This window comes from Sceloporus undulatus, chromosome 2, assembly GCF_019175285.1.
Source record: "Sceloporus undulatus isolate JIND9_A2432 ecotype Alabama chromosome 2, SceUnd_v1.1, whole genome shotgun sequence".
Classification (NCBI taxonomy): Eukaryota; Metazoa; Chordata; class Lepidosauria; order Squamata; family Phrynosomatidae; genus Sceloporus; species Sceloporus undulatus.
Window position 1 is genome coordinate 126,678,357 of NC_056523.1, and position 22,984 is coordinate 126,701,340.

Here is a 22,984-nt window from a genome sequence, read left to right on the forward strand (position 1 = left end):
AGGTCTCAATTAATTGTTAGCTACAACGAATGTCATGGTTTTAGGGAGAGAAGGGTTTTAAAAAGAAATCCAGAACTAGATGTCTATGACAGTAGTAGGTTAAAAATCAAATGGCTGCCGGAGTTGTCTGTGCTTTTCCATGCTCTTTTCTCCAGATTCTACTAGCATAAGCATCCAAACTGAATAACATGTACAGTACTCTGATTTGAATGTTTTGTTTTAGGGGTATGCCCAACATCGCATGAGCAAGCTTTTGCTTGCATAGCAGAATTTGCACATCCTCACATCCTGCACCCCACCTCTGTATGCCCCCAAAATCTAGTCTGGAGAGCCTCCAACCTTTCAGAGTACACATCAGGTAACAGGTGTGGTTCTGAGCTGAGAGGGCAGTTTTCTCTGCTGATGGATGCCATTCCATTGGCAGATACCCCTAATGATGGTCCATTGGCAGATGTCCATATGATGTGCTGGACAGAAAAGAGGTGAAGCAAAGATTGAAAACAATGTATGACATACTCAAGAATGTGTAAAGAAAATTCAAATTTTGTGGGAAATGTCTTAGTACAAAAGTCTGTGGCCTTCCTTAGGTTGCTTACAATTCTGGCACAGGTTCCTGCATCCCCCCCCCCATGTTTTTCTAATTAAGAGAAGCTCATCTTCTCTGATTCTGAAGAAATCTAAATACATTGCTGTATACATCCCAGGAATTTAGCTCACTCTGAGAGTTTCAAAGACAATGTAGGGCAACACCATGAAGACTTGAAAACCATAGATTGGTATAGTATGTTGGGGAAGCAAAAAGTGAGTTTGTGAACAGATTTGAGGAAAAAACATGATGTTTTGCAAACACTAAGCAAGGTGACTGAGTTCACCAAATGAATTTTAAGGCCAGGTGGTTGTTAGCAGAATTTGAAGTATTTCAGTTAAGAAAGCAGGAAAAAAGTTGAAACGAGAAAAGGCATGGGTATTTGAAGTATTTACATAAACTTGATATAATAAAATCTTTTAAGCAGTTTTCCATTAACACTTCCATGAATGGTTAATAGAGGAGAAGACATGAGAACTTCATGTATTTGTGGGCATACTCTGTCAGATTTTATATAAATAGTCCTATTTTCCCCCTCCCCAAATTACAGTGAAAGACGGAGTTACCTGATGAGTATGTAATGGCTGAGGACTTTTTCATTAGGAGTAGAGACCTTTGCATTGGGCCACATTCTAGCTTGATATGGAAGAGATGGATGATTTTTGTATATCTTTTATATCCCATAGAATTCAATACGTCACAATCTTTCTCTGAATCGTTATTTCATCAAAGTACCACGCTCCCAGGAAGAACCAGGCAAAGGCTCCTTCTGGAGGATAGACCCTGCCTCTGAAAGCAAATTGATAGAGCAGGCTTTTAGGAAAAGGCGGCCGAGGGGAGTACCTTGCTTTAGAACCCCACTGGGACCTCTTTCTTCTAGGTAAGAAATCGAAGTTGGGGACTTAAAAATATACACTTCCAGAGGCATCATTTTAAGTATAAACCAGTGTAACAGCACAGGATAATGACAGTTCTTTTTAAGTGAAAGCAATATTGCTAAGGCTAAAGTAAAGTTTATAACAACAGCACATTTCCCAAATTAAGAAGAGACATTCGATATGATTTGTTTGCAGTGAGAAGCCATTAAAATTGCTTTTTGAGGTTTGATGGGTTTTACATCATGCTCAGGTTATTATACCATCTGCTGTTGAGCAATACAGATGTGTATTAAATAAATAAATAACTAACTCTGGGGCATTACATTTTCCCCATACTATGATATTGGCTAGTAACACTGTTTTTCTCAGCTGTAATCCTTTTGGAAGTGTAGCACAGTGCATTTCTTAGCTCCCTCTAGGCAGTGCCTGTGGTGGCTATGTGTATATACAGTGTGTCCTTGGTATCCCCAGTGGAGTTTGACTCCAGGACCTCATGTGGATACCAAAATCTATTGGTGCACATGTCCCTTTAAATACAGTGGGGTAGTAAAATTTGTGCCATATATAAAATGGCAAAATCAAGGTTTGCTTTTTGGAATTTATATTTTTAAAAATATTTTTAAACCACGAATGGTTGATTCCATGAATAAAGACTCTGTGGATACAGAAGGCTGACTGTATTTGGCTCACACAAGTGCTGGGTTGCATTATTGATGTAGTGATTGCCTAGGTTCCCTCTTGCCACACATTTGCTAGTTAACAGAGGGGCATTGTTAACTGAGGTATGTCTGTATTTGGTAGCAGAAAGGAAACACACTCAAAATGCCCTTTGACTGAAAATTATTACTTTTGGTTTGCCACATAGCTCAAGGCATATTTTCTTCATGCACCTTTTGAACCTCACTCATCATATCTAATGGCCTTTATTTTTCTTTTCTAATCAGGAAGAAATGCTTTGGGAATGGAGAAACTGTAAAGCAGGGAATAGCTTTCCCCTGGGTTGCTGTTCCTGTGCTCCAGGTTACCCCTTCCAGTTAGTTTTGTCATTTGTGCACTAGGGGATTATTGTATCACTTATTAACACATGTTTGAAAGCAGAGAATTAAAATGCTCTGTTGCAGGAGAAGAGGGATTGATTTGCAAGAATCAGCTGGGCTGAACACCCCTTCTCCAATGTCATTTGTCTGTTCAGAAACTGGATTTTCCTCTTAAAAGTCACTTGGATTCACTTCCATACATCCTGTATGAGGTAGTTTTGAGCCATAGAACAAGAAGCAATTAATCATGCCTTCTTATTCTGGCACAGAATTATCTGAAAGGAGTTAAGTGGGGGACATACAGCCTTTGGTTGGGGGTTTGGACTTGATCTCCCTGAGATCTCCCTTTGTCCTGGGGATAAGACTAGCTGTCAGACTTAGTCATGCTTCAAGTAGATCATTGAAATCAGTGAAGAGTCAGTAACTTCTGTTAAGTTCAGTAGGGTCTTGTTTAACTATGATTAATTCTGGATCCAATGTTATCTCTTTAAAATGAGGAGGAGGAGTTGTATCTACTGGCTGGTACAGTTACCTCTGATTGTTTTGGGGTGCCTTTTTCAAGCAAATGTTTTTGGAAATAATTTCATTAATAGTTTCATCTGTTCCAGCAGATAACTAGATTTCATCGTCTCTAGGCACTCTTTAGGAGAATATAGTTATGAAAAAGTTAGTAATTCTTTCATAAAGAATCCTCAGTTCATGTCTTTTTATACAGAGATTTCTCTTAAAAAAAAGCAGTTCTGATGAAGCTTAAAAATTAAGATAATAGTTCAAATTTCAAGTGATCTGTAGTTTCTTTTGTAAGTATTATTTCAGTAGTCAAATCTGGTAAAAGAAAAATATGAACCACCTTCTGCAGTGTAGAGAATGGTGTTAGGAAAGCCAAGGAGAATGGATAAGACAAAATTTAGGGAATTCTCTATCTGATGATCCTACAGGGTACATGGTTCTGTTACTTTAAGAAAATTCACTCATTTTCATTTTCTTCTATCCTGTCCCCTCCCATCTTTTGCTTTTCAACAGCTGTCATCTAGTCCACTTTAGAGCTTTTTCTGCAAAACTCTAGACACAATAAGTAATGTGTAGTTCCACTTAACCAACAATCATAGAGCTCCTCCTTGTGAAAGGTACATGCATTAAATGGTTGGTAGGTGGATGAGGTAGATAATCCTAACTTTAGTGAAATCTAAAAGTGGTTCATTTTATTATCTCTTTTCAGAAGTGCCCCAGCTTCCCCTAATCATTCTGGAGTGTTATCTGCTCATTCAAGTGGTGTGCAGACCCCAGAGAGCTTGTCAAGGGAAGGGTCTCCTGTACCAATGGAGCCTGAGCCGAGCACTATCCAGCCAAAATTAGCAGTAATACAAGAAGCACGGTTTGCACAGAGTGCTCCAGGTGAGTTTTTCATGCAGTTTGTGTATTCATATATAAAGTAACAGCATATTAACACTATGAAAACTGATGGAGAATATAAGGTAGGCTTTGCTTTTAAAAAACACTTATTTGAGGAAAGAAAAATGAAAATAAAATGTGTAAATGTGCTGTATTAAGTGAAGAGTTGATAGAACTTCCTATATTTTTGGGATGCTGAGAAGGAGTTGAAGCACATCAGGGTTCATGGTGGTGGTCTTCAAATAGCATGGAGGCTGCCGTAGTGTGATCTTTGCACATTTGGATTCTGCTGGATGTTCAAGACTGTGTCAAGAGAAAAGTATACAGAGTTGCTCCTTGTCACACCAACACTGGTCCAGCTTTAGAAGGGAGAGTACTGTTGATATGAGTGGTCTGTTTGAATGACCATCATGAACATCTATATCGCTACATATGGAAGAAATGATGGCATGTTATATTAAACTCTTTGAACCTGGAAGCTGCCATATTTAGCAATAACAATAGCATGAACATTTCTGTATTGCTTATCGGTGAAAGTGTTCTCTAAGCAGTTTACAATCTGTAAGCCAGTTGTCCCCAACAAGCTAGGTACTCATTTTACCAACCTGCGAAAAGCTAAAAGGCTGAGACAACTGTGGAGCCCCAGGGATCGAACTGTCAAACTTGTGGCTGCAGTTCCAGCATTTAACAGAGATGCACTTTTGTCTCTCCCAAGTAAGGTTCTCAGGTGATATGCTCACATAAACATGGATAAGCACATTCATGTATAAATTGGTTCTAAAAGTCGTCTTTAAACAGGAAGATTATGTATTGAGATACCTGTTTTTCAATAATTTATTCATGGTGCAGATATTATATGCATGGGTGGGATGCAAATTTTAATTTAAAGCACCCTTTTATGCATAGATGGGAAGCTTCACTCCTCCTTTACAGATTAATCTGCTTTGTGAGGTTTTCTGTGTTTATTAGAATTTCACAGGACACCAATGTAGACTGATCACAAAATGGCTGTTCAAGTAGAAGCCTGTCACAGTTGCCAGTTTTATAAACTGGACTGGTCTCCATAAAGAAGAGCAAATATACATTTGAGTTACTGCAGATCAGGGATAATTTATTTATTAGTTATGTTTATGTCCTTGTTTTCCTTCAGTGAGTGTAAGATACAGTACATGGCTCTTTTCTTCTTTACTTTATCTTCACAGTAAGCGTGTCAGGTTGGATCTTCCAGGTCCTACTCCAGCACTGACCACTGTGCTGAACCAGGAAGATATACAGACATTGGGTCATATATGACCAGCTTGGGAGGCTGTAAGAGAAGCCCAAGGTCAGCCATTAAATCCATGGCAGAGATTTTTTAAAGGCAATTTCCAAAACAGCAGCTGTCTTTGAGGTGCCAGAACGTGCTTGGGTTTTAAAAAAAAAACACAAATTATTTTCAAAATTAGTTTGTAATTACTTTATGCTCTAGTGTCTGGAGCAGCAAGAAACAAACTTGTTTCATCTTCTATTTAACTTCCCTTCAGATTCTTAAAGATGGTTCTCACATGCCTTTTTGTGGCCAGTGGGCAATTACCATGGAATCACAAGAATAGCATAGTTGCTTGAGTTTAGGACTTCAACAGTAATTTCCTTTCGACTTTAACCAGTATATGTCCCTTAACCTCAGCACTACTTCTAGCCACCGCATATGATTTTGCCATTGCCATTTTTCCCCAAATACTGGGACTGCAGGATGTTAGTTGGATTGGCTGGTAGGCTGGTGGAGAGTCAGTGAAACAACCCACAGCTGGGTTGATTAGAAGAGTGTCAGGCAAACAGGCAGCAAACAGTTCAGTATGGAATACTTTACTCATGTGGTACCTTACGGAGGTTCAAAGGCTGGAGGAAGTTGCTGTGTCTGCTATAGCATAGGCTACCCTATTATTTTGAATTCTAGGCTGTAGAGCTGAATGGCAGTTTTCTGTGCCAAAGGGGAAGGTGGGTGGAGTATGGGAGTGAAACTGGTGGGCCAAATGGAAATTGACAGTACTGTAGATCTCCAGAGTTTCAGCAGGATTGTTTCACAGCTGCACTTAAAAATGTGGGGGGTTGGATCTGGGACCTTCTGTGTGTAGGGCATATGCTCTACCACTGAGCTTCTGCTCTTCAGTGATTTAAACTGTTTACACCACTACCATAGTTTTGATTCCCTGCTTCTTGCAGCCATTTTATTTTTATTTTTTGGCCTGATGTGACCCTCTGCTGGAGAGAGAACAAGTAGAGTTTTTGACTCTTGTGTTGACTGTTCTGATAGCTGTGGAAGCTGCTGGAGGGAAGGGAAGGGAGAAATTTAATTGAAGGAAGAAATGGCAGAAGACATAACCACTTTTTCTATGCCTTTTTTTTTGTAGGATCACCCTTATCTAGCCAGCCTGTTTTAATTACTGTACAGAGGCAGCTACCACAAACAATGAAACCTGTCACTTACACTGTTGCTACTCCTGTGACAACATCAACGTCCCAACAGCCTGTAGTACAAACAGTTCACGTTGTTCATCAGATCCCAGCTGTGTCTGTCACAAATGTGACTGGATTAGCACCAGCAAATACTTACACTGTAGCTGGACAAGCTGTGGTCACGCAGGCAGCAGTGGTGGCTCAGCCAAAGGGAGAACCTCAAGAGAATGGAGACCATAATGAAATGAAAGGTGAGAATTTGGCTGATTTCACCCTGGGGCTTCACAGTCCAAATATTCTTATCTTTATTTGGTTATAAATAGAAAAACTGGTTTTTAATTTTATACAGGATTTTTTTTTGAGGATGTGCTAAGTTAGACATTTTGCCCAATTTTGTACTTTATGTTGAACCATGATCTTTAGCTCGTCTTTGTTTTCTCTCTTCCCAGTTAAAGTGGAGCCTATACCTGCAGTTAGCCATACAACTATAGGAGCTGCTAGTCGGATCATTCAAACATCTCAGAATACACCCTTACAGACAGTTACTCTAGTGCAACAAACACCTCTAGGTCAACACCAGCTACCAATAAAAACTGTAACTCAGAATGGAACACACATAGTACCCATCACCACAGCAATTCAAGGTCAGGCTAACTCAGGTAAGCATTTGGAGTTATATCTTGGGGTGCTGCAAATTGTCTTTAGCATTAATGATATCCAGAACATGTGGATTATGATATCTCAATATTGTTATAAATTCTTCCTTAAGAATTTGATTGACTTCTCCAGAAAGGTTTTGCTTTTGTATTTTTGGACAAAGCACTCCCCATACCACATGGCCAGCTGGTTTTGTAATCAAAGGCACATGTATGATGGAAAGAGGGTAGGGGCAATCCAAAAACCAACTGGTCATGCTCACATCTTTGGTTTTAATTACTGGTCTCTGCTTTGAACAACTAGAATCTGGTTTATTTGAACAAGGGCAAATTTGAGCAAAGCTGTAAGAAAGGATTAGTAAGCTGAAAGGAAGCTGTTCTTTGTGAAATCTGCATAATCTTACATATGACATTGGATCAACACACTTCACAGCTAGGACTTTCTTAAAGGCCCTGAGCAACTTGCTTCCATGTGTAAGGATAGGCCCACATGCTTCTTCTGCGAAGCACATAAATGGGTTATTGTATGCCTGTGTAGCAATTTCAGATCCTACTGGTATCACTAGGGAAGACTTTTTGGTGGTAGATCAGCCCACCCTCTATATAGGCTCGGTGTCTTCCCGCCCTTTCTCAGTTCCTTTTGTCTGCCACGTGAGCAGCACAGGGAACCTCGCTTGGAATTCGCACCTTTTTTTGCTTTTGGCCATGTTTTGGCTTTGACTTCTCTTTGGATAGTGATTTGGACTTGTTTTGGACTCTGACCAATGGTATTTTTTGGCTTGTTTGACCATTCTCTCGTCTTTGGTTTTTGACGATGTCCTTGCACTCTTTCAAGAGATGCACCGAGTGTAGAGGAAAGATTCCCAGCCAGGATGGCCACTCTATGTGCCTCCTTTGTCTGGGCGAGGATCACAATGCCTCTATGTGCCCTCACTGCAAGGCATTTACACCTCAGGCCAGGAAAAACAGGGAGATGCACCTTCATTCTTTACTATACACACAAATCTCCAAGCCTCCTGCGCCTTCTAAGGTCACTGCGAAGGCTCCTTCTGCTGAGGGCATACCCTTCACTGAGGTTCCGCATTCTCCTACTTTGGAGAAACGCGGGGTGACTGATGATTAGGGGTCCGGGCAGCAGCCCTCCCCTAAGCGGAAAATATCCTTAGATGGCTCCAAGTCCGATAAAAAGAAGCATAAGTCTTCTAAGGACAAGGATAGAGAGTCATCTCATCTTAAGGACAAAAAGTCTTGCCCTTCGACATCTTTGGATGCCAGCTGTTGGTCCCATACTGAACAGCCCTTGTCTCCCGTCAATATGGGCTCTGTGCCGTGTGGCCAGCTGCCCGCTCAGACCAGCACACCTCTTCCATCTTGAGACGACCTCCGCTCTCCACCTCGAGCCGAGTCTCTCCAATTCCTCAGGGGCTTCCCGAACCTTACCAGCTCTCCGATGCGGAGCTTGAGGCTTCTCCTCATCAACTCACGGATTCGGACTTGATGGCGTCTCAATGTGTCCCTGTGGATCGTCTTTCTCAGACCTCCGAGGTCATCCAGTTCGAAGACAAACCTGAGGAAAAACTCTCCTATAGTTTCCCAAAACCTTTTGGTAGAGACCTCATTTTTGATGACAAGACAGGCACCTATTACCTCCCCTCGACCCTTCAGAAGTTTGAGCCGGACATTTTTTTCAGGCCCTCGGTACTGAGGAACCCTGGCTTCCTTCTCGTACGGCCTCCGCTTTGGCAGCAGCCCTTCAGTCCCATCCTCCTTCCACAATGTTCCACATGGACCAGCCGCAGGCCTTTGCATTGCATGCTATTTTTCATCAGGCTCCTCTCGTCTCCACTGCTCCTCTGGCCTCCTGGACCTCTCCTTTGCATTCAAGGCATCACCTCAGGGCTCCTTTGGCCTCATCCGAGTCGCCCGACTATTCTGAATCGGACTACTCTCATGTTCACCAGAGTCAGGCCCTCACTGTTCATGAGGCGCCTCCCCCCCACTGATGACATCAAGTCTTTTGCCAAACAGATGATCTGAATGAACCTCTCCGTGTCGAGGTTCTCCACACCGACTCCAAAGCTCTTGATCCCATTGATGAACATGTCCAGGATAGGGTCCCAACCCATCCTTCATTCCCATTCTTGCCTTCCATGTCAAAGTTTGTCAAGCGCTCTTGGACTGTCCCTTCTTCTTCTCAGCCTCTCTCCAAGAAGCTGGACAACTTGTACAGGATCACCCGCTCCAATGATTCTTGGGTCTTCGAGCATTCTTGTCCAAAATCAGCCATTGTCTAAACTTCCCAGCTCCATTTTACACCCAAAGATGCATCCTTTCCTAATGACAAGGAGGGCTGCAGAATGGACACCATGGCTCGGAAGTCCTATGCCTCAGCTATCTTGGACCTCAAAGTTGCAAACTACACGGCCTGTATGGCCGCTTACCAGCAGGACTTGTGGGAACATGCCCTTCTCCTCTATGATGATCTCTCAGAGGAAAAGAAACGCCTAGCTCTTACAGTCCACGCCCAGGCACACTCTCTGGCCTCTCAACAAATCACCTCGGCCAGACATTCTGCCGATTGAACTGCCAGACAACTTTCAGGTGCCGTTACTCTCTGTCGCCACGCTTGGTTGAGATCGTCTGACCTGACACCCCAGGCCAGACTGGCCATTAGAGAACTCCCCTTTGATGTTTTGGGCCTTTTCCATAAGGACATGTGGTAACTCTTGCTTCCATCTTGCTCCTATTACAGGACTCAGATTGGTTCGCCACTTTGGACCTTCAGGACACTTATTTCCACATCAGCATCCAAGAGGACCACCGGAATCACCTTGCCTTTTCTGCTGGTCCTGACTCCTTTCACTACCATGATTTGCCTTTCGGGCTTTCCATGGCACTGAGGGTGTTCACTAAGTGCATGGCAGTCGTAGAAACATTCCTCCGCCAGCAGAACATCATCGTCTTTCCATACCTTGACGACTAGTTGTTCGTTGCTCCAAACAGGCACATGCTCTCTGATCACCTCAGCTATGCTCTCTCTCTCTCCTTCGAGCATTGGGACTCATGGTCAACCCAGAAAAATCCACACTTTGTCCCACCCAAAGAGCACGATTCATAGGCACCATGTTAAATTCCACGGCATCAAGAGCATATCTTCCCCACGACAGGTTCACAAACCTCAAGTATTCAATTCAGTGCTGCCTCACCTCCAGACGCATCAGGGCGAGAACTGGTCATGTGTTGCTGGGACACATGGCATCCACAACATACGTCACTTCGTGGGCCCGGCTCTGCATGCGCCCCTTTCAATCCTGGTTTCTCTCCGTCTTCAATCCAGCCCACAACCATCCACAGAAATGGATCACCATCTCGAGGCCAGTGTCTCGCTCCCTCCATTGGTGGCTCAACCTATGGAACGCCTGCTGCCTTCTCTGCCTCCTCAGGCTCAGGTCATGCTCACTACAGATGCTTCCACCACCAGATGGAGTACCCACTGCAACTATCTCTCTGTCAACGGGAGTGGTCTCCAGCAGAGCGCCCCATATCAATGCCCTCAAAATGTTAGCGGTCTGGAAGGCCCTGAGGTCTTTCGAAACCTTGCTTCAAAACCAGGTGGTCTTGCTCATCACCGACAATACGACGGTGATGTATTACATCAACAAGCAAGGAGGCACCAGATCTTCCACCCTCCTCTATCTCACCCCCCCCCCAGATTTGGAACTGGTGTGTCCCCAGGCACATCGTTCTACAAGCCATCCACCTCCCAGGGGAGGAGAACGAGCTTGCAGACAGACTGAGCAGAGCTGCAGACTCCTGTCATAAGTGACAACTCAATCCTCACGTTGTGCACCACTTGTTCTTCCTCTGGGGAACTCTGAACATCGACCTGTTTGCTTCCCACCTGAACTTCCAATGCAGTAAGTTTTGCTCCAGGACTCCATCTGACCAGTCATTAGGAGACGCCTTCCTCTTCCGCTGGCCGGAGAAGATGGTCTATGCATTTCCTGCCTTCCCTTTCATCACAAGAGTGATAGCCAAGCTCCGAACAGACCGCTCAGACGTGATCCTTGTCACCTCTTGATGGCCGAGACAACTGTGACTCACTCCTCTTCTCCACCTCTTCAACAACCAGTTTCGGCTTTGCCTCTCCGTCCCAACATTCTGACCCTCCACAATGGTCAGGTTCATCACCTGGCTGTCAAGACTCTCCACCTCTTGGCTTGGAGGATTCTGCCTTGAACCGTCTCTCAGCTCCAGTTTGAAAGGTCATCTTGGCTTCTCATAAGCCTTTCACTCAGTGTTCCTACTCCTTCAAGTGGAACAAATTTCCTGACTGACAGGGGCCTATCCTCCTCGGAGGTTGATGTCCCCATTGTCCTTGAGTTTCTCAACTCCCTCTCCGGGTCCAGCTTCTCCATCTCCTTGAGATGTTACCTCACGGCAATCTATGCCTGCTTTCAGTTTTCTGGCTGCCCCTCCTTTTTTGTCGACCCCCTAATAAAGAAATTTTTCAAGAGCCTCAACAATCTCAATCCCCCAACTATAGCCCCGGCTCCAGCTTGGGATTTCCAACTTGTCTTGGTAGCCTTGTCTACAGTTCCCTTTGAACCTCTTGCTTCCTGTGACCTTAGGCTCCTCACCTGGAAGATGGCATTTCTGGTCGCACTGACCTCTGCACACTGGGCCAGTGAAATCTGTGCCCTCTGTACTGACTCTCCCTACCTCAAATTCTTCAAGGATAAGGTTGTCCTCAGGCCGGACATTTCCTTTCTGCCGAAGATAGTTTGTATCTTCCATCTTAACCAAGACATTATTCTCCTAATGTTTGCCCTGAACCCGACCACCAACATTGAGTGTCAACTCCACTCTCTCGATGTCAGTCAGGCTTTGGCTTTCTATCTCGACAAGACTTAGGTCTCGAAGCGTTCTTGACAGCTTTTCTTCTGATACTCTCTCCCTAAATGGGGATTGCCTGTCACCCCTCAACGTTTCTCCACTATCCACCTTTATTATGAACTTCTTGGGAAGACTCCCCCTGCTCAAATTCGAGCCCATTCAATCAGGGCAGTAGCCACTTCCTCTGCCTTCTTGTCCGGCATCTCCTTGGAGGACATTTCTAAGGCTGCAGTCTGGTCACAACCACTGACCTTTATCAAGCATTACAGACTTGATACCAGACACTGCCGTAAGGCAGCCTTTGGCAGAGCTGTGCTTCTTTCTTCAGTTCACTGAGGTTAGTTGACAACTGTTAATGACACACGCTCACACTGTTTCCTGGTTTAATACCTTTATTTATTGCCAGGATACACCCTCTTCTGGGAGACATTCAGCTTGTCAGTCTAACCCATTTGTGTAATTCTCAGAGACCATGAAGAAGGGCAGGTTGTTTACCTGTAACTGTAGTTCTTTGAGTGGTCATCTGCAAATCCACACAAATCTCATCCATCGTCCCCTCTGTCGTGTCCTGCACTTTCCTCCCTATCTGCTCCTTTGGCAGACTGTTTGAACTGAGAAAGGGCAGGAAGACATCCTGCCTATATAGAGGGTGGGCAAATCTACCGCCAAAAAGTCTTCCCTAGCAATTCCAGTAGGATCTGAAATTGCTGCGCAGGCGTAGAGTAACCCATTTGTGTGGATTCGAAGATTACTACTCAAAGAACTATAGTTACAGGTAAGCAACCTTTCCTTTTATCTTCTAGAATATTCTGAAAGATTCAATCTGTGCAGATGTCTTCCTCTGTATTTGGCTGAATGGCTGCAAAGAATACGATCTTGGATGAATTGTTGCAGATAAGCAGCTCTGTATAACTCTGCAAGTGTATCTCTAACCTGCCTGGTAGTTTTGTAATAATTTCTTCATTTTTAGAAATGGTCAGTTCCCACAGCTTTTCTCACCAAAGTTAGGATGGTTCCTAAATATTTGACACTTAAGGCTGCCAGGATATCCAAGGTGCTGGACATGAAGTCAAGTTTGCTCTTGTTCTCAAACTCCTATGAACTTTGCCTTGACTTACTGTGTCTTCCCTCCCCTCTTCTTCTTATTTTTTTTACAGCTGCTGCAAGTCCTTTACACATGCTAGCAACCCATGCATCTGCATCAGCTTCACTTCCAACAAAACGTCAGAATGGAGATCAGTCTGAACAGCAAGAATTGAAACGTATCAAAACAGAGGATAGAGAGAGCATAGTTATAGCTGTGAATGTTGAAGCCCCGCCAGTGGCAGTGAGTGAACAAGGCAGCCAGAACTAGGAACTTGGAAGAATATTTCTTTTTAAAATAATGCTCCATGGTGCCAAAAGGAGACATTTTAACACTCGTAATATTGAACATCTTCTCTTATGGTGGGGATAGGGGCCCTGTGACTTCAACTTTCAGCACTGAGAAACACAGGTGGCCTTAGGACTCCTTAATTTAAAACAAACACACACAAAAGTGTAAAACATCCTATTCCAGAGGCTGTGACCCCTCTCTCCCCTCCCTGCTCCTTGCCAGTCTGAAGTGACTCTATGTTGAGAGTTCCAAAGTTGGGGAAGACTGCAACTTTAAAAACCTCTGTTGGATTATCTTAGGAATTGAGTACCTAACTACATCACAACATGATAAGAGCTTCATGTGACTGGATTTCTGACGATTGTATATTCCTCAAAGGGAACAGAAGGCAAGGAGCCATTTCCTACATCTTGGCAGCTAGCCTTTCATAACAACCTACCCAATGCAGTTGTTGGTAGATATGCAGTATTTTGTTGTTCACATGTGGAATTAGAAATTTTTGATGTGTACTTTTTGTTTTTCAAAATAATGGGGTCTTCGACATTTCAGATCACTCCATTTCTACTCCAGAAACTTTGGAATCACACAATACTTTTCATGTGAAATTTTGTTTGGTAAAACTGAATGTAGGGTTTTTTAACCAATGGAATGATTTAATTTTGTCCTGTTAAAGTTCAGATAAAGCTAATTTGTTACATCTGCAAATTTTCATATTTTAGCAGTTGCCTGATAAATTTAATCAAATTTTATTACCTTGTGTAGTGATCAAATGCTTCTTTGGGCTTGCATGTAACTGATTAGAAATACAGTGTAAATGAGCCGTTAACTGACGTAAAGAACTGCTATGAATTTGACCAGAGCTGCACTTACCTGTTTCTCTTTCTTGCTACCTTTTGCTGTTTGTTACTTTGTGTTGACTTTGACTGTCCCTGGCATATTTTTTCCAGTCTAAAGTAAAACGAGAGCCTCGCTTAATATTGTGTATGTTTAAAATAACAGACTGTTCTTCATTTAGGAAAAAAAGAGAGAAGATTCTTTATCACACGTCCTTTTAAAAAGAAAAAGAAAAAATATCTTGTCAGAGATATATTCAATATTTTTAAGCATAAGCACCCACCAGTAGAGATTAATCTGATGAGTTTATCCTTAACTTTTGATGTCCTACACAGGCCTTCTGAGGTCTTCATTTAAAAGTAGCTATTGTGGTTTTCTAACACTGGCTGCTATACTATAATAAATGTGTTTTTTAATGTGTGTTCAGAAGTTGAACATTTTAAAGATGACTTCTCAGAGTTGTGATGGTAGAATCCACCTTCTGTTTTGAAACTGAAGTAAAAGCTAAGACAGTTTGTTTGTCTTTAATTCATATTCTGTCTTGTCCCTTCACATATTAAGGTGAGTTAAATGTGAAGACTGGGCTTTAACTTTTGATTTGTCCTTTTTGGCTATACCATTATTTATGTGTTGTTGTTTTTTTCATTTTGAGAGGAATCTGTATTTTCATGATGGACTGAAATGGCTTGGAATGGCTTATATTTAGTCAGTTTTTGAAAACTGTTTTATCTGAAGACCAAATATGAGAAATCTGTACCAAGTATCATGTTAACCCCCACAGTAGAGCTGTCACAGTGTCGATGCAGATAATACATATTAAAAAGATTATGAAAAATGGATGTACACTAGCTGAATTTCTAACAGCCACTATAAGCTGGGTGAAACAAAATGATTTCTGTATCTGCAGCATTCTACTTTCTGTGCTGTGGTCATCTTATTTAGAATTAACTATATTGAATTATTGGCAAAAAATGATTATAAAACTACTATTTCATGAATATTAGGCAAACTGCTGCAAGTTTTTGAATAAAAAATAAAATCTGCTGAAGTTCTTTTAAGTCATTCAAAATTATTCATTCCCACAGCTCTCTGATACATTCAGCATAGTTTATAAGCTAGGTAGAGAGGATGTAAGTGCTTGAAATAGGAGGATTTAATATTCTTAACTGTTTGTTAGCCTATCTCAACCTTCATGGGAAGAGGTTAAAACTCAAGCAACATAACTGCATCCCCCCTTTCCCCCACTGGGTTATAACACTCTTTTCTGTCCTATTTGAGCACTGGAAGCTTAATGTACATAGAGTCATGCAGTGGATAAGAATGCAGTGGTGGCGATATTAAAAGTTCTTCTGTAATGGGTATATTTCTGTTTGAACCATTTGTTTTACCTTCATTTTAAAAAAAATTCTCCATTTGCATGACAGTGTTGAAACCTCCAGATAACACCATACTAAAAATGTAATCTGGCCCTTTGCCCCTATGTTGCTGGAAGTGCTAGCAAACTTTCAACGGTCAATAATCAGTTCTCATAACCAGGGTAATAAGGGTATGCAAGAAACCCTAGTAGTGCAGTATTTCTCAAACATTTTTACATTGTAAAACATGGTAATATTTTTAATATTACAATTGTTTTAAAATGAATGGCAGGCTAATTGCATGGGTCAGTGCTTCACAAATTATCTGATGTGTGGTAAATCACCAGGTTTTTTCCTGATGTGCCAGGGTCTGGTATTTTATTGTTCCATAGTTTGCTATATTCCCATTCCCATTGTTGGAAATTAACTATAAACCAGCAGCCAGTGCCTCACAGACCTGCACTGCTCCATGGACCATCATTTTGAAAAGTACTGGCATAGGCAAACAGAGAAGAAATCTAGTTTTAATCCACTTTGATAGAAGACAACATCAATTTCAGGACTCCCTCAGATACCTGAACAAATTGGGCCTAAAAATGCAACTCCAGAGATGAAATACTTTGATGTTGTACATTCATAATGTCCTCACTGCAATTTCAGTTGTGAACAAACTGCTTCTAGGCAACAGGGCTGTAATGGTTACAGCTATTTACATCAGCCACCCAGCTTCCAGCTGTTTCAAGAAATAGCGCTCTGTAAATTCTGACAGCAGGATTGTTACAAGCTATTCAAAGATATAGCCATGTTAGTCTATAGAATCAGTATGTAGAGAGATCTTGTAGCACTTTTAAGACTAAGGGGCTGTACAGATGGCCCCTAAGGGATGGCGGGATGCTGCCACTTTCCTTGCTAGATTGGGGCCATGGCAACCACGTTGCAACCTTAATCTAGGCTTTCCGCAGTGCAAAAAGGAGATGCAAAAAGCGGCTTCTTTTTGCACCATGGAAAGGGTGCCCTAGCTGCAGCTGCAGCACCTTTTTGCCACTTCTTTGGCACAGCGCATGTAAGCACTGTGCTGAGGATGCAGCGTAACGCCACCCGCCGTCTGGTCAGGCAGATGGTGTGGCGGTGGCTGGCGGATGGACATGACACTCCCACTCTGCCCCAAGGCTGGCTCTTTATACCAGTCTGTTGAGGCCCTAACCAAAGAAAGAAGTTGGCAACAGGAGCTTTCATAGAAGTTGCTGCCAACTTCTTTCATTTGGTCTCAAAGGTGCTACAAGATCTCTCTACATACTGTTATAAGCTATGTATGAAGAATTATCTGATCACTATTAATTCTGGTCATGTGTTTCATGTGCCTTTGTGAACAGTATGTACTCTCAACAAGAATGTGGCTTCCAAATCAACCCTAGGGTCTCCCTAAGTGAATTATGCTTCTACTAAAGACCTGCTATTATAGGCGCCAAAACTGTTTCTTTTCTACAAAGTCAGTTCATATTGCAGTGAACTCGTATTTAACTAATTTGTCATGAAGGAATACAGGACAAAATCTACTATCACACACAGGATTTATGCTGATTGATCAGGACTTTCCTTCTCCCTCCAGATTTTAAATTTTACCTTAAGCATACATTAGATTCCATCCAAAAAGTACAGTATTTATTTGGTATGCTTAATACTACTTATTGCAATATTTGTAAGACTCAGCTACAAGTGAGGCCCAAGTAAATGTTGATATTTCTATTGTGTAGCACTTTGCGAAGGGTGTATCCAACTGATACTGAGGCAACAGTGAAATTTGTTCAGTTGATAATAATCTAAGTAAATCCTGGTTTTGCCATTTTATGTAAGGAACACCATTTTATTATGCCTTTGTATGTAATGGGACTTGTGGATTGAGGCAGAATGAACTTCATGTTGGGAAAATGAGAGCCCAAGTGTAGCGAAACATGACGGAACTCCTTATTTCTAGTTGAGGCTTGAAAACCAGATTGTTTGTATTGTACACAACAGACTAACTTCTGGACACTTGCACTTTTGAGAAGCAAAAAGTTCTACACAACTTGTTTTTCATTAAAGAGATGAAACATGAAGATTGAACAGGCTGTTCCTGAAAAGGCTAATGATATAATCTTAAAGCTATCTAAAGGAATGAATGATAGCTCTCCAAGCTGTGTGATAGTAGAGAAAGAAGTACAGGGTTTATAGAAGTTACAAACTGGTACGATAAGATGTGTTCAGTCACAACAGTTTGTTATAGTGCTAGTACAAAGACACACGGAAACTTCCATGAGCTCTGTGGTCTCTCCAACCTGCTAGGCACTCTATTTCTCATTCTGCTGTATTGCAGGAAGTGACTTGTAATCTTGAGCAGTCTTTAGAGAGAGAACTGCAAAGCCACACTACATGAAAGGTTCTATTCATGTACCTTTGGCATCAGCCTATTCACATTTACAACATAGTTCTGTTACCAGTGGTGGGATGCAGGAGAACTATGCTTCACGGAACTTATAGGTAAGCCTACCCCCTCTGGGATAGTTGCCTTTAGGAACAATTTCATAAAAACTGTCTGAGAAGTGTGATCTTGATATGCTTCAAGAACAATGAGGCTTTGAATCCTGCTTTCCCTTCTCCCACATTATGATAGTCTATAATTATTGCTTGTTCTATAGCTTGAAACATCACCTATTATGTGTTCATTTATACAGATGGTACATGTAAATGCAAAGCTGGATGCAGTGCCCTTATTGTTTCCATAACATTAATACAGTAAATTAGTAACTTTTAATTAAAGAATACAAAAGATGTGCAAAACAATTTCCATGATTAAATATACACTGAAAAGCAACATGCAAATTGACATTTGAATATATGTTTCAGTTAAATGACAAATTCCAATACCTTACAACTTGATGAACTAGGACTTCAGTTAATTTTGAAGTGTATGTAAAAACCAAGGAAACGTAACTGATGTTGTGCTTTAAGGGGAGATGGTGGTAATTTTAAATTTAGTGTTTACATCCATCCCTTACCAAAACATATGAAATATCGCTGTGTCCTGGCTTTATCACTTCCACTCTAATAGGCACCAGCTTAGTTTATTCTGAACCAGATGGTAAGGTTGTTGGGAGATTGTGATGGACAACATGAGTTACAGAAATACAATACAGTATGCCACTTGCTGCCCCTCAGATTGCTGTCATCAGCCTCTCCTTTGCCAACATTAATGGAGTAAGATTTCAGCTGGATGGAGGGTTGCTTCCAACAACACTGTCAACTTCACAACCCTTCAGCATTGTTTGATGCCACTTCCTGCTCTGCCGAACAGTTGTTGGGGTCAACAATACTTAAATAATATTTTGGCACTTCTAACAAATGACATTAACGAGTTAATACTTATTCATAATAGTATGGAAACAAGGACTTGAGCATTCTATCTATTCTGAGCAAGTATAACTCAAAAAACTAACTTGTGGATTCCTTGCTGTATATTTAGGAGGAAACAACATATATAGAGGCAGAAGCTGCTGGTATATGTTCCAATGTGTCTGATGTGTCACTCTCACCATTTCAAATCATGGTACTAGAACTTTAATTATCACCAGTTTTTGAGAAGTCAGTCTTCATGGTGTGGCAGGTACTAAGCTTCGTACGTTAACTACAGAGAAAAACTCAGTAGGTGTAGGCTACAGAAACTTTAGGAAAACAAGTAACAGCAGCAGCCAAAACAAATATATAAAACCAGCTGTTGACAGTTAACGTATTAGTCCTCTGCCTTGTGGCTTACTCCATTTCATGCTGGCTTCGGCTTCTTGAGAATATCGGTCCCATCTTAAGCAGCACTCTCACATGCTGGGTAGTCGGAGGCTGTCTCTTCAGGAGAACAATTGGGAGGAGAATCCAGCTACCCTTCCCCTGCTACAGACTTCTATTAGTTCAGTCAAAGTTTGTCATCAGTCATTTCTAGGAACTGAGCATAGACATCTCTGGAGCATTCCCCTTTTTGATTGAATAAAAATTTGTAGTAGCTGCCATCTGCACAAATTGCTACAAGAGAGAGACAGAGAGAATGAGATGGGCTACTTTATTTTTTACATTGATCACAATGTAAGCAACAAAGTATAAGCAGAAACACCATTTCCAGTCAATCAATATTTTTCTACATGCTAGCTGTGATGCTAATCAGTACAGAGGGTTAAATACTTTGTACAGAGTTAGCACAATTCTATGTCATGGTTTATCCCATCCCAGGTTTTCGATAGATCATTTAGCTGCCTTTTATCTTTCAATCTCAAGCAGCTGCCTCAGGCCTTCATGGTCTGCAAGTATGTTTGGAACCCCCCCCCCCCAAAAAAAATCAGCACTTGCACATTTAGATGTACCGTATTTTCCAGCGTATAAGACGACTGGATGTATAAGATGACCCCCAACTTTTCCACTTAAAATATAGAGTTTGGGATATACTTGCTGTATAAGACTACCCCTCTTCCAATGCAAACCAAATTAAAAAATGTTAAAAATCAGATTTGATTTCAATATGGTAATTTTAATTCAAATGCTTATGACATGCAGGTACTTAGCAGGAAAACGTGTTGTATACAAAGCCTGCTTGGATTGGACAGCTCTCCCTGCCTGCCCAGCCCTCCCTGTCTCCAAGACTATCAGAGCGGTATTGCAAACACAGCTCTTTTTTCTATACCCCGGGCGTCCCAGACGCCTGCAGCTTGCTCCGCCCTTCAGTTACATATGCGGCTACTGCAGATTCTCCAGTCCGACTCAGATGTTTCAGCATCTGCCCTATAAGATGACACCCGGTGTATAAGACGACCCCCAACCTTTGAGAAGATTTTGCTGGGTTAAAAAGTAGGATTATACGCCAGAAAATACAGTAATCATATGCATAGGAATGTAGCATTAAATGTGTATGTGTCTTCAAGTCACATACACTTATGGTGACCCTATGAAATGCATACAGTTTTCTTAAGCAAGAAATATTCGGAGGTGGCTTTGCCATTTCCTTCCTCTGAAATATAGTCTACAGCACCTGGTATTCATTAGTGGTCACTCAGCCAAGTACTAACCAGGGCTGATCCTGCTTAGCTTCCAAGATCAGGCACCTTTCATGTATTTAGTGTGGAATTAAAGCCCACCAAAACTAATTGAACCACTTCATAAAATCAAGAATAGTACTATGAAAAGCTTGATTCTTTGAGCAGAGACACTTGCATTCATAAACTCATTTGCGTTTTTGTGTGCACATCTGGAACCTTACCTAGGACAGAATTTGGCTCTGTTCCAAAGGCACAGATGCAGGGAGAGCCAGAGGGAACTTGAAATTTGGAAAAACTCCATTTGGAACTGAAGTACTTGGGCAGGAAGCTGGCTGATGCTAAGCTGAAAGAGAAAGGAAATTTCTTCAGCACCATATCAAGACAAGATTTAGCACCTAGCAGCAACTACAAAGATCCACATTTACTTCATTTACCAGTTTGTTGACATTGGTACAATTTAAATTTATTTATATTTCACTTTTTCTACAGATGTTCAAACAGACTAGTAAAATACAATATAATACAAAGTGATAATTTAAAATCTAACAGCAAAGCAATTAAATGCATAAATAAAATTAACAGCACCCACCAGTTAAAACCAACTTCAGCTAAACAATCAAAAAGCTTGTCTGAATAGAAATAGCTTCATTTGCTTGGAAAAAAGTCACAGAGAAGACCTGTTCCTACCTAAAAGGCCACTGTAGGAGGCAAAATAGAAAAAAAAAACACCTTTCTTCAGGATCCTAAGGCAAGCTGGCTTATATGGGAGAAAGTAGTCTTTCCAAATTGTAGAGAACATAGTAGCATTTCAGGTGTTGGCTAGAAATTGACTGGTACCCAATGAAGCTATTCTTATAAAGGAGTCATGCTCCCTGTAAACAGCTGTAATCAAAAGTGTAGCTGCAGCAGTTTGGTCAAACTAAGGTTTCTGAATTTCTTGAAGGCATGGCCATATGAAATATGTTACAGAAGCTGAAAATGACATGTGTCATTGGGATCAGATCTGGCTTCTCCAAGACCAGACAGAACTGGAGCACTAGCCTTAGTGGTACAGATGTTTTACCAGACATCACTATAGGCTAGGCCTCTGTGTTTAGGGGAGCATGCCCAAACTACACAGTTTCAGTGTTTGAATTTTTTATTTGCTAAACCACCTTAAATGCAGAAACAAACATCATACAAACATGTTAACATAAAGTAAAAGTAAAAATAAATGCTATTATTGGGGAAAATATTGTAGAACAGCCAATGACATCAGTCGATAATAACTAGCCAAAGGTATTGTCCCAAATTCATCCATAAGAAGCTAGAGCTTGTTTTCTAGGATCCACATTTCATTTTATGACAAATGAAAATAAGCCAAGTTTCCATAAAATTGTCCATGCCTGTTTCATTTCTTAAGTTTCAAACTCTGTGTTCAATTGCTTAGATAGAGCTATGTCCCATATCTTTGTATATCATGTAGACATACCCAGTCTTATAGCACTTGTATACTATAACATGCCTGGCTGCAAACAGCAAGAAAGAAATGAGATCTTTATGTTGTATATGGATATTTGGGCCTGAGAAAATGTTCAGTAATGCAAGATCTGGGCCCTGTTGTACCTCCCAAATTTCTTGAAACATCTTTCTCCCAAAATGCTGAAGTCCACCATACAGGGAAATAAGACCCAATTAACTCACATCTTCTCCAACACTTGGGAGAGCTGTACTCAGAGGTGTTGGGGCTAAATACCATCCATATAGAATTTTGTACATTGTTTCTCTTGACTGTGCTGAGATGGATCTAAACAGTTTTGATTTTCATATGTGGTTCCCATCATTTTCTTCTATCAGGTGATCCATGTCCTGTTCCCACATTCATTACAAAGGTTTCATTTAAGAATTATCAAGAGAATTCAACAGTGTGTATATGCTAGATATAAGATCTTCGGCGTGAGTACTATATAATTTTACCAATAATTCAAATGAATTAAGTGCAGATGTAGTTTGACTGATTCTTTATATTACTGAAAAAATGCAATATTTGAAGAATTCTGCACCACACTCCTACATTGTTTGGGATTCTTTCTTGTATTTTTTGCCCTGTGAGACTTGTTACAAAAAAAAGGGAGGGGGGGAACCCTGTTAAATCTATATAGGCCAATCTCTTCTCAGCCGCTAAATTTATTCTTTTTATTACTGGGATGGAATGAAGGGCAAATGACTATTACTATTAAGAGTGATAGATGCAGTATTACTTTTTCTTGCCATCAATTCCATAGTGGTACTAGAAAATGGATTTTTAATGTTGTTGATGGTGTTTTGATTTTACCTGAGAAAGAAAGTTTCTAAATTCCCATCTTTTAAAAATTCAATCTGGACCCATAGTTTGTCATTGGCTCCGTTGATTAGAGGCAGTAGTTAATATTGCTGAAAAGAGGCATAATATTTAAAGACATTTGTCATGCCCACTCCTCCTTCTGTTGTCCCTAGGCTTTTGCTA

The 22,984-nt window shown here is 41.2% G+C and overlaps 2 protein-coding genes across 2 annotated transcripts in view; one reads left to right on the top strand and one right to left on the bottom strand.

Annotated features, from left to right (window-relative positions):
* Nucleotides 1–15,138, top strand: part of FOXK2 (forkhead box K2) — a 66,405-nt gene extending 51,267 nt beyond the window's left edge. The window contains 5 exon segments of the mRNA XM_042448005.1: nucleotides 1,273–1,466; nucleotides 3,721–3,896; nucleotides 6,284–6,580; nucleotides 6,779–6,988; nucleotides 13,039–15,138. Coding sequence (XP_042303939.1) covers nucleotides 1,273–1,466; nucleotides 3,721–3,896; nucleotides 6,284–6,580; nucleotides 6,779–6,988; nucleotides 13,039–13,235 — 1,074 coding nt within the window. The 3' untranslated portion in view covers nucleotides 13,236–15,138.
* A 3,075-nt stretch (nucleotides 15,139–18,213) lies between these two features.
* WDR45B (WD repeat domain 45B) overlaps nucleotides 18,214–22,984 on the bottom strand; it is a 30,979-nt gene continuing 26,208 nt past the window's right edge. The window contains exons 9-10 of the mRNA XM_042448006.1: nucleotides 20,721–20,842; nucleotides 18,214–19,495 (exon numbers count right to left, since the gene is read on the bottom strand). Of these exons, the coding sequence (XP_042303940.1) occupies nucleotides 19,389–19,495; nucleotides 20,721–20,842 (229 nt within the window). The 3' untranslated portion in view covers nucleotides 18,214–19,388. The remainder of the gene's footprint in view (nucleotides 19,496–20,720; nucleotides 20,843–22,984) is intronic.